Source organism: Stegostoma tigrinum, chromosome 6 (genome assembly GCF_030684315.1).
Source record: "Stegostoma tigrinum isolate sSteTig4 chromosome 6, sSteTig4.hap1, whole genome shotgun sequence".
Classification (NCBI taxonomy): Eukaryota; Metazoa; Chordata; class Chondrichthyes; order Orectolobiformes; family Stegostomatidae; genus Stegostoma; species Stegostoma tigrinum.
Window position 1 is genome coordinate 83559285 of NC_081359.1, and position 12311 is coordinate 83571595.

The 12311-nt window shown below is 43.7% G+C and overlaps 1 protein-coding gene across 1 annotated transcript in view; it reads left to right on the plus strand.

Moving 5' to 3' along the window:
* Positions 1-5504: 5504 nt before the first annotated feature.
* The window catches only part of nbeaa (neurobeachin a), an 828675-nt gene continuing 821868 nt past the window's right edge, over positions 5505-12311 (plus strand). The window contains exons 1-2 of the mRNA XM_059646713.1: positions 5505-5586; positions 5854-6180. Coding sequence (XP_059502696.1) covers positions 5530-5586; positions 5854-6180 — 384 coding nt within the window. The 5' untranslated portion in view covers positions 5505-5529. The remainder of the gene's footprint in view (positions 5587-5853; positions 6181-12311) is intronic.

Sequence of the window (12311 nt, forward strand, 5' to 3'; positions counted from 1 at the left end):
CATACCATCTAAAGAGATAACAAAGTGTGAAGCTGGATGAACACAGCAGGTCAAGCAGCATTTTGTGCTCCTAAGATGCTGCTTGGCCTGCTGTGTTCATCCAGCTCCACACTTTGTTATCTCGGATTCTCCAGAATCTGCAGTTCCCATTAATTCTGTCACCATCTTAAGGGCTATTAGCAAAGGACAACATATGATAGCCATGCCAGTGGTAGTATTTTCTTTGAACAAATATTAAATAGAGAATCCTTACCCTTTGTGTTCAGTTATCACAAAAACTAACAGATGAAAATGCCCCAGATTGTACTAATTGATGCGCTAATGTCCAAGGAAATATTTAACCAGGACATACCTATATGAACAGCCAACATCATCCATTTGTATCACAACACAGCTTTTGTAGGATGGTCTGTAGTTTCAGGGATAATTGTCAATGCACTAACACCTCTCTCTTCCACTATTGTTCACCTCCTTGCTTTCCTTTCTTCCCTGTTTGGTAAAACAGGAGATTGTTGCATTTGAACTGCACCTAAGGTACAGCAAGATGAACCTGTATGTGCCAGAAATTGGATAGCTTCAACCTTGTCATTGCTGATGGAGCTGCTGGTTTACAACATGGTTTACAAAATACTATGCAACAACTGCCACAAACATTACATCGGACAGATAGGAAGAAAACTAGCCGTCAGAATACATGAACATCAGCTAGCAGCAAAACAAGAAGATGAACTTTCCTTAATATCAGTACTTGGACAATGAAGGCCATCAGTTTAACTGGGACAATGTAACTATAACAGCCCAAGCCAAACATAGACATGTACGGGAATTCCTAGAGGCATGGGTCTCAACCCGTAATGCAATTAAGAAACACATAGAATTGGACCCTTATATACAAACCCATACAGATCAAAACCAGAAATGACACTACTCATCAAAACAGACCAGATGGCATAAATTCCGAGCAGCATACAACATTGCATCATCGGAGGCCTCACTGATGATGTTACTGAGCATGGTAATGCAACGTTTGAATGAAAACAAGCCAGCTTGGTGAGCAAATCAACAACCTCACCCATAACCCAAGCTACAAATTTTTGCGAAATTGATGCATGCACCAAAAGAAGGGAAAGAATGAGAACTGAAAAATGTTGGAGAAAATATGAACGGGACCTTTATGTTAAGTAGAAGCTGAAGAAGTACACCATAAAGGAAGGAACATATTGATAGAGTGAGCTGAAATAGGATGGGAGGAGGCGCTTATGAAACATGGGCATTGATATAAACCTATTGTACCCAGCAGTCTTCTTTTGCATCATAAAACCATGTGTAAGGATGGCAAGGGAAAGATAGGGAAACCGTTGAACAAATAAACAGGGAATATTTCTGTAAGAAACAATATGGCTCTACTGTACCTGTGAGCACTGGCCGTGAAGTCCTAGAATAAATTATTCAAAAATTATCATGCTGAAGCTCAATTTTAAGTAATTGTGTAAGACATAAAGAAAACTCTGGCATTAAACGCAAGACTGATAAATCTCAAATGTTAATTAAATATTGTCTGCTGTAAATCAGAAGCAAAATCTTCTTGTGTTGTACAAAGCATTAAGGAAGTATTTAATGTATAACAAAAGCAACATCAGGAACAAAGCAGGCCAGGCAGCATCAGAGGAGCAGGAAAGTTGACATTTTAGGTCAGGGCCCATTTTCAGAAAAGGGGATTGGTCCTGGGAAATAAATAGAGGAGGGATGGGCCAGGGGAAGATATGTGGGATGGTGATTAGTCAGTATAGGTGGGGAATGGTGGGAATTGGTCACTGAGATGATGGGTGGGAGAGAAGATGGATGGGTTGTGTCAAGTCAAGGAAGCGGGGATGAGAGGAAGGGTAGGACATGGGAAGACGCAGGGGGTAGGGAGATTTTATAATTGGTGAATTCCATATTTAGGCCATTGGGCTGTAGGCTCCCTAGGCAGAATATGAGGTGTTGCTCCTCCAGTTTTCAAGCGGTGTCACTGTGACACCAGAGGAAGCCCAGGAAGGGCATCCAGGGAGTCGGAGGGGGAGTTAAAATGGTTGGCAACTTCAAGGTGTTGTCATTTTGTCATGTACAGAGCACAGATGTTCTATGAAGCGGTCTCCGAATCTACACTTGGTCTCACAAATGTAGATGATGCCACATCGGGAGCAGCGGATACAGTAGACCAAGTTGGCGGATGTACAGATGAACCCCTGTCTGGTATGTATGGTTTGCTTTGGGACTTGATGGAGGTGTAGGGGTAGGTGTAGGGGCAGGTGTAGCAATTTCCTGTGGTTGCAGGGAAAGGTGCCGGGGGTGGTGTCGTTAGTGGGGAGTTGGAGCAGATGAGGGAGTCGCGGAGACAGCATTCCCTATAAAAGGCAGAAAGGGGTGGGTCGGATTGTAGGTGATGGATTGGCGGAGAATGATATGTTGGATGCAAAGGTTGGTGGGGTTGTATGTGAGGACAAGGGGGATCCTGTCTTCATTTTTGTTGGGGGTAAGGGATGTGAAGGCAGAAGTGGAGGAAATGCAAGAGATGAGGTTTAGGGCATTTTTGATCACCGGAGGGGTGAAATTACCGACCTTGAAATAGGAGGAGAGCTGGGATGTTCTGGTGTGGAATGGTCTGTCCTAGGAGCAAACATGGTGGACGTGGAGGAATTGGGAATAGAGGATCGCATTCTTGCAGGAAGGTGGGTGAGGAGAGTGTAGTCCAGGTCGCTGTGGGAGTCGGTGGGCTTGAAATAGTTGTCAGTTTCAAGACAGTCACCAGAGAATGAGATGGAGAGGTCTAGGAAGGAGACAGAGATATTGCACATGGTCCAGGTGAATTTGTGGTTGGGGTGAAAGGTGTTAGTAAAATTGATGAACTGTTCAAACTCCTCGTGGGAGCACGAGACAGCACCGATACAGTGATAAATGTACCTGTCAAGGCCAAAAACAAAACTTTCATCTCAGACAGGATTTCACCTATACATCTGTCAACTTGGTCTACTGTATCTGCTGTTCTCAATGTAGCCTCCTCTACATCAGTGAGACCAATCACAGACTCGGAGACTGTTTTGTAGAACATCTGTGCTCTGTATGTGACAAACAACATGCCTTCCGGTCACCAACTAATTTAATCCCCTCCCACTTCCGGGGTGACATGTCCATCCTGGGCCTCCTCCAGAGCCACAATGACACCAACCACAAACTGGATGAGCAACACCTCATATTCTGTCTCATCCCATGTCCAACCCTCACTCTCATTCCTGCCTCCTTGATCTGATACAATCTGTTCATCGTCTCTCCTCCCCATCAGCCCCAAACAAATCTCACTGACCAATCCCCACCACCACCCATCTGCATTCACCAATCACCATCCCACCTACCATCCCCACCCCCACCCCTCCTCTCTATTTATTTCCCCCACAACGTTCGGTAGAAGAGTGCTGACCCGTAACGTTAACTTTCCTGCTCCACTGACGCTGCCTGGCTCGCTGTGTTCCTCCAGCTCTACACTGTGTTGCCTCTGGCTCCAGCATCTGATGCTGTGGCTGTCTCAAAAACAACGTCAGGACTGTTTTCAAAATAGTTAGTATTTACGCATGCTAAAATTAGCATTGAGTTATAAAATGACTTAAAAGGTTTTCAGTCGGGAGGTACGATGTGAATACAATGAAAGAAGTAAGAGTAATGTCGTATTTAATGAATATAAGCACGTCTTTTCATCTCAAATTCTCCCTTATTTCAATTGTTCTATATGAAAAAATAGCCCATATAAATAGGAACGAATAAAGACGTTATTGAATGCCGGTTGCTTGTTTAAAACTCGGGTATTTAGTATTTCGTTAAACATATTCAGGATTAGATAAATTACTTGCCTTTACGTCTCATTACAAGTGGTAAAGTTCAAAACTAATCAAGCCCTGGTGTAAGAATGTATAAACATTTGATTGTAGCTGCCCATGATGCAGTTATTTGATCAGCTTTCCAGCTCCAAAGATGCTGCATGGCCTACTGTGTTCATTCAACTCCACACCTTGTTATTTGATTAACAATTGCATTTTTAAATTAAAAAAAGTGCAGTGACTTAAGTGACAACAAGGTGTGGAGCTGGATCAACACAGCAGGCCAAGCAGCATCTTTGGAGCTGGGAAGCTGACGTTTCGGGCCTAAAGTTCTGATGAAGGGTCTCGGCCCGAAATGTCAGCTTTTCTGCTCCTAAGATGCTGCCTGGCTTGTGTTCATCCAACTCCGCACCTTGTTATCTCGGATTCTCTAGCATCTGCAGTTCCTATTATCAGTGATTTAATAAGCTATTATTCTACCTTTTAGTAGTCCTTTTTTCTCTCGTGGTGGTCCTAAAACATTCAAAGAAATTTGAGGTCACTTCATCCCACGACATTCTTAGTTTTCAGCTAAATTTCTTGTTCTAGCTCCTCGTTACCCTACGCTAACAAAAATCCATTTTGTCGTTTAATGATCCACAACTCCTTTGTTAAACCGTCTGGTTGATTCTAAATGTCAGTCTTTTACTGTGCCAGAAAATATGGAGAATGAAGTATGGAAAGATTTAATTTCCCACAGTTCTAAGGTATAATGAATAGGAAGGCGATCTTGCGTTTACATCCAGGTTAAAGTGGTTGCTTTCCGAAATAATGCGTAATAAAGTCGCTTTCTCAATTCCTACAATAAGGCAAACAAAGGGATTAGTGGTTTTGTTGAAAGTACTTATTTGGGTTCTGCAGTTATGGAACATAGACACTTTCTTGACCTTTCTGTTTTTCCCATTAACTAGATGCTGCAAAAAATAACTTTTTTTTTCCCTGACGTTACGGGAATGTCGGTATGAGTCAATGTTGTACAATCCGTGGAGCCAACTGGATTTCCAGGATGAAGGTACCGAAGAGTATTCTAGAGATGGCTGGATTGGAAAAAAGCCCTTCTTTAATTTCAAAACACTACTTCACAGTCAAACCCGACTTATGAACGGGCAAAATTAAAATCCTAATTTAAGCATAAGGGCCTAAATGTTTACATTAGGCAAAACTAAAACAGTTTGATCCACTCTTAAAAATCCTAATGAGCAATTCGCTACAATTGACCATCTACTCTTAGAGTGTAGACACCCCTTTTTACTGCGTACTCCTTTCAGTAGTATTTTAATGTAATTGCAGATATTTTCAGACGTGTTCTATTCACAATAGTAACTGTTTGAAAACTCCAAGTGCCGTTCGGTGATGCTTCCTAATGACACTAGTCATGGTTGGAGACAATTACAACAATGTCTCAGCATCTTCGTCACTTTAGCTTATTCGTGGAAAAGGACCACGAAATAAGAAATTCAGACCTGAATAAACGGGTTTAATGGTTTCTACTTGAGCTTTGTTGATGCGGTGCGGTTTGTTTTTCTCTCTGGGCACAAGCTGATTCCCCCTCCGCTGACTGCTCTGAGCTGGCAACATGTGCACTTGTCACCTGGACACCTGAGACTTGTCTAACGGATCCCGCCGACGCCCAGTCCGCATGCGCAGCAGAGCTGACTGCAGCGAGGGTCCAGAAGATGGCGGAGAAAATGTTAAGGTAGCGAGTGGCGCCGGCAGTAGCAACAGCGAGTGGTTTGGCAGCAAAATAAACTGCAGTCATTCTGTCTTAAATTCAAGGAGAGATATCGAACTCATATAGATCGAACCTTGTCATTTATTAAAAGGGAGGACTTCTCTATTTCTCAGTATCTGATCACTTTTCTCTCTCCTGGTGTGGGTTGAATTCTGCTGATCTTTTTTTCCAGAATATTCCACCCCCCCTCACCCTTTCTATTTCTCTGTTGCCGGTGTATGTGAGAAACAGGAATTGCTCGGGTCGAAGGACATGGCGAGCGACAAACCGGCACTGCCGGTAAACATGCAGCCTCCGGCTCCGGCTGGAGCTGGAGAAGACACCGGCTTAGGTGCTGGAGGAGAAGCCGGGGCCGGGGGTCCGGAGCTTGGCACCAAACCGCAGCCACCACCGCCGACAGCGACAGCAGCAGACACGGTGGGTTCGATGGTGTCCATCTCTGGCATTAACCCCTCTGTGCCCATCAGGAATATTAAGATGAAATTCGCCGTTGTCATCGGCCTCATCCAAGTTGGGGAGGTCAGCAACCGGGATATCGTGGAGACTGTGCTTAATTTGGTGAGTCTTTATTTAAAAATGTAGCGATTAAATTTGTCCTTAATCTGTGCCCTTGAGGATTGTGGTTTGGGGGTAAGAAATGGTCTTGCAAGGTTAAGTGGAGGAGTAATTACTCCTGTTTATCAAGGCAGAAACGTTGACGTGAATTCTTGTTGGTGTGGCATTTTTGTTGGGAAGCGATGCGGAATCAAAGGCAGGCTGGACGGTTTATTGCCAAGGGTTGTGTTGCACCTGGCTGAAAGGGTTAAGGTTTCTTTTAATTAACCAGATGCTGTACGCAAGCAGAAATCCAGACTCGATCTGCGATAGGAAAGGGCATGTCAGCCGCTTCCAAACAGTGCGGAGTGGGTGGGGGTGCAGTGGCGACTAAAGAGGCGGAAGGCGAAGTGACATTTTTATGGAAATTGATCTGTACGAAATTAACCTGAGTATGCTGTGGGTATGGTCAGCGTCTCTTTATTTGTGTGAGCGGAGAGGGTTGTTATTGTGAATAACACGCAACGCATCTGATTTACTTTTCCACTTAATGCTTGATAACACTTTCCCTGCGTCTTCTAAGAATTAGTACTGCCTACCCGCGATTTAAGGGCTTTGTTTTTGACAAGTTGCTCGTTATGTCGTAAAGGCCCCTGTGGTCCCCGTCCCATCTGACCCAGTGTCCTTTGAGCATTATTTGACTTTTTATAGGGATGATTGAGACGATTGCAAAGTACATCGGATGGCTTGAAATGTTTGAGGCTTTTATAAATATCTGAAAATACTGATCTTGATGGAATTTCTAATTTCTACTTTTAACCAAAACCTCCAAACGCACAAGGATATATAGATGATAGTAGTGCTTTTGAATTGGCAACTAACTGGTTTGAATACAAATTAACTTTTGGAAGACAATGCAGTAGCACTGTAATCACACTTTCCTCAGTTTTGAGCAGATGGCTAAGAGGACCACTGTGCAGTTTGGAAAACCACCAGACTTGCTTGAAATTGACAAATGACTGCTATATTATTCACCTCAACTTAATCTGAAATCCGTCAGTTATGGAACTAATGATTGAGCGATACCACCAACATCTTAGAAACCACAAATTGACTGCTGTTATTGATTTGTGTAAAGAGCTCTCCAAAAGTGTTAAACACGAAAAGCTTAATTTTCCATGCTAAACTTTGTGCTCAACCACATCTTCACCAACACCTTCCACCCCAACCTTCAGTTCACCTGGGCCATCTCCAGCACATCCCTCACCTTCCTGGACCTCTCAGTCTCCATCTCAGGCAACCAGCTTGTAACTGATGTCCATTTCAAGCCCACCGACTCCCACAGCTACCTAGAATACACCTCCTTCCACCCACCCTCCTGCAAAAATTCCATCCCCTATTCCCAATTCCTCCGCCTCCGCCGCATCTGCTCCCACGATAAGACATTCCACTCCCGCACATCCCAGATGTCCAAGTTCTTTAAGGACCGCAACTTTCCCCCCACAGTGATCGAGAACGCCCTTGACCGCGTCTCCCGTATTTCCCGCAACACATCCCTCACACCCCGCCCCCGCCACAACCGCCCTAAGAGGATCCCCCTCATCCTCACACACCACCCTACCAACCTCCGGATACAACGCATCATCCTCCGACACTTCCGCCATTTACAATCCGACCCTACCACCCAAGACATTTTTCCATCCCCTCCCCTGTCTGCTTTCCGGAGAGACCTCTCTCTCCGTGACTCCCTTGTTCGCTCCACACTGCCCTCCAACCCCACCACACCCGGCACCTACCCCTGCAACCGCAGGAAATGCTACACTTGTCCCCACACCTCCTCCCTCACCCCTGTCCCAGGCCCCAAGATGACATTCCACATTAAGCAGAGGTTCACCTGCACATCTGCCAATGTGGTATACTGCATCCACTGTACCCGGTGCTGCTTCCTCTAAATTGGGGAAACCAAGCGGAGGCTTGGGGACCGCTTTGCAGAACACCTCCGCTCAGTTCGCAACAAACAACTGCACCTCCCAGTCGCAAACCATTTCCACTCCCCCTCTCATTCTCTAGATGACATGTCCATCATGGGCCTCCTGCAGTGCCACAATGATGCCACCCGAAGGTTGCAGGAACAGCAACTCATATTCCGCCTGGGAACCCTGCAGCCATATGGTATCAATGTGGACTTCACCAGTTTCAAAATCTCCCCTTCCCCTACTTGATCCCTAAACCAGCCTAGTTCGTCCCCTCCCCCCACTGCACCACACAACCAGCCCAGCTCCCCCCCCTCTCCCTCTCCCTCTCCCTCTCCCTCTCCCTCTCCCTCTCCCTCTCACCCACTGCATCCCAAAACCAGTCCAACCTGTCTCTGCCTCCCTAACCGGTTCTTCCTCCCACCCCAAGCCGCACCCCCAGCTACCTACTAACCTCATCCCACCTCCTTGACCTGTCCGTCTTCCCTGGACTGACCTATCCCCTCCCTACCTCCCCACCTATACTCTCCTCTCCACCTATCTTCTTTTCTCTCCATCTTCGGTCCGCCTCCCCCTCTCTCCCTATTTATTCCAGTTCCCTCTCCCCATCCCCCTCTCTGATGAAGGGTCTAGGCCCGAAACGTCAGCTTTCGTGCTCCTGAGATGCTGCTTGGCCTGCTGTGTTCATCCAGCCTCACATTTTATTATCCCACATCTTATGAAAATTGCTTCTTCCCCTTGGGAATTGTCTTGCTTTGAGTCTTGACCACTTCACTTCTGTCTTTATGCTTCAAAGTGTTATTACCTCTGAAAGACATCGATTTCTTAAATGTACAACCTGAATCTCAAGCTGTCTCATGTATTCCTAGTCTTCCAAACTATTTTGTGGACACAAACATATTGTGTTATGCACACTTAATGACACACTGAAAACTTTTACTGTAACTAAGAGGTCTGGCTGGTGGTTTGTAATACCCTCTTAACTAGATGAGAGATTTTAATCAGATGGGCATTAGGACCCTGTTACAACCCATATAACTGAAGGGACATCTCAAGGCTCCAGTCTTGTGCTTGCATGTGTGCTCAAAGTGATGAAAATGTATGCTTTGCAAAGAAATATGTTTATCTTACAAACATTAATATTTCTGGTATTTGAATTTCAAATTAGAGGCAAGTTACTGTTACTTCTGTGGATAGTTTTCTTTATGGGGGGGGGGGAAGAACCCCAGGTCAAAGATTCCTTAAGGAGCAGTGACTAAATCCAGTGTTTTGAAAGAGAATTGATGACTGCAACCCTCTAATTCATGGAGGTGTTTGACAGGCCGTGGAAGTATGCAATGCCATTGGCTTTCTTTTCAGTTCAGAAGAACCCAGGATGTAAGTTTGTCTTCTGAACTGAATTGAAAACACTGGTTAAATTTAGAAACCAGTTTAGTTTCTCAGATTTTAGGATGGTTCATAGAATAAGTCGCCTCAGCAGAAGTTTGTGAATATTCCAAATCAGGAGAATTTGGTTAGAAATCTGCAGTCTGCCTGAACTGAGAAGGTTTAGGCACTCAGACTTGTGAAACGTTTATGCCAGCGTTTTAAGGAAGGATTCGCTGAATTGTTTCTATAGTTCATGGCAAAAAATCTCAATGTAGACTTTACTAGCTTCAAAATTTCCCCACCCTGACTTCATTCCCCACCTCCTTGACCTGTCCATCTTCTGTCCCACCTATCTGTTCCTCCCACCTCACTGACCAATCCCCACCCCCACTTTCTACCTATACTCACCTTTTACTAGTTTCGTCCCCACCTCCTTGACCTGCCCGTCTTCTCTCCCACCTTCTATCATTCCCCCCTCTCTTTGTCAGAACATCCCCCCCCCACCGCCCCGCACACGCGTGCGAAAGAAGGGTCCAGACCCTAAACATCAGCTTTCCTGCACTACTTCTGCCTGGCCTGCTGTGTTCCTCCAGCTCCACACCTTGTTATCTCAGATTGTCCAGCATCAGCAGTTCCTACTATGAGTGAGTTAAACAGTCACTTTAAAAAAAAATGTAGTGGTGTAATTTCTCTGGACTTGAATATCTGAATTGGATACTGTTGGGAAATGGGTTTAAAATTTTGTCTTGCACTGTTACAGATCTTGGTAAATTCTATCTTTATATAACTGTTTTTAAAATTTATCTTGTGTAATAAACCTCTGTTTTCTTAAAGCAAATCTGTGGCCAAGTGAGTTTGTCTGAGACTAACCAATGTTAACTAACTGGACGAAAAAGTAAACATGATCTACCAAGCCAGGTTTAAATCTTACCCAGTAGCCCTATCAGTTGGAATTGTAGCCATTCACAAGTTATTGTTTAGTGTAGGAAAATTCTCCTCAATAAAGATTTTTCTTTTTTTTCTTTTTTCTTTTGTTCAACTCCATCTGCCTAAAGGCTTCTGTTTATGCTTTGGGGAGTTCTTTCCATTCTGATCTGTGGGTTCTAGTCTGGAGACTGCCTGGCCAAATTGTTCACTTAAGCCTCAGTGTGCTGCCAATCATCATTCGCATTCTTTCAGTTCGTGATCGAACAGTTTCTCAGATTGGTACACATTCTTAACCTCTTATGAATTAAACTTGCTGGATTATCTGGTTGATAATGAAGACAGTGGCATCAGTACATCCATCTTTGACACTAATTTTGTGGCACATTGTGTGGATTAAATGAAGATGTCTGACATGAGATAGTCAGGTCACGTGTACATTTACTGTGCTGATATGTAGAATGCACGTGCAAACGTATGAGAGTAACACAACTTATGTTACAGCAATTGGCCATTTCACTGAGTAAGCTGTTGTCTTTGGATTGTTTAGAAGTGAAAATAATGTTTGTTCCATAATTCCACTAAATAAACATAATAGTTGGATTATGAATTTTGTACAAGAGGCATAGAAAGGAAGTCCACTTCACTGAACGCCAATGAATGGATCTGGTACTTGGATTTGATCATGTAATGAAGTCTGTAAATTGCTGAGGCATTTATTTTATACAGGATGCAATGTTGTCACCCGTTTTTGTTTTTGTATTTGAATTTATCATTGTGAAATATAAGCTCTATAGTTCATGTGTATTTTAGTATCATTCATCTTGGATTGTTAATTTTTGAACTGGTGATCTATGCATTTTCTGTGTATGTGAAAGTTACTGATGAAATTTAAAGTATATCTGTAGCCATGGTGACTTCTTTTAAAATACAATGTAAGTGTGAGACTTTCTGGAGAGTAATGGAGTTCCATTTATGTTGGGAGAGTTCACAAGCAAACAGTGTAGTGCATTAGGGTTTTATTTAGATTCAGAATTTGTTTTTGGGCTTGGGGAAACACCAAATGGTTTGACTAAGCTGTTAATTTCTCTTGTCATCCAAGGTTCCTGAGTCTTGCCATCCTATCTTTCTTTTTCATAGGAACATGCCAGTCCTGAATTCTGGTCAATTGGCCTTTAAATGATTCCAACATGCCAGATTCGGATTAACACTCAAACAGCTGCCTCACTCTACATTCTCTGTTCCTGCCTAATATAGTGGTTGTTGGCCTATCCCAAACTTATTACTTTCACCTGAGGACTATGCTTGTCCTTGTCCATAAGTAACTTAAAATTTACACTGTTCTTGAAATGCTCTACCACTGAAATGTCAGTCACCTGACTGGGCTCATTCCCAATTCCATAGTTGGACTATTTAGATATTGTTTCAAATGAAAACACACCTAACAAATTCCTGCTGAGCCAAGTCCCTGGCACTAAGCAAGTCCCAGTCAAAATAGGAAAAGTCCAAACCATCCACCACAAACCCTCTTTTTGCTTTATTCTATAATCTGTCCACATACATGTTCTTCTATCACTCGCTGATTAATGGGATTGTACTACGGGCTTCCCAAAAAAGTGATTTCACCCTTCATATTCCTGAGCTGTACCCATATGGCCTCACTAGATGGACCCTCCAAGGGGTCAGCCCTCAGTACAGCTGTGGTATTCTCCTTTTATCAGTAACACAACTCTTCCACCTCTTTAACATCCTCCTCTGTCTTGCCTGAAAAATTTTCATCCCAGAAAAGTAAGATGCCAGTCTTGTCCCTCTCTCGATCAAGTCACTATAATAGCTACAGTGTGATGATTACATTTATTAATCTAAGTGAGTTCATTTGCCTTACCTCAG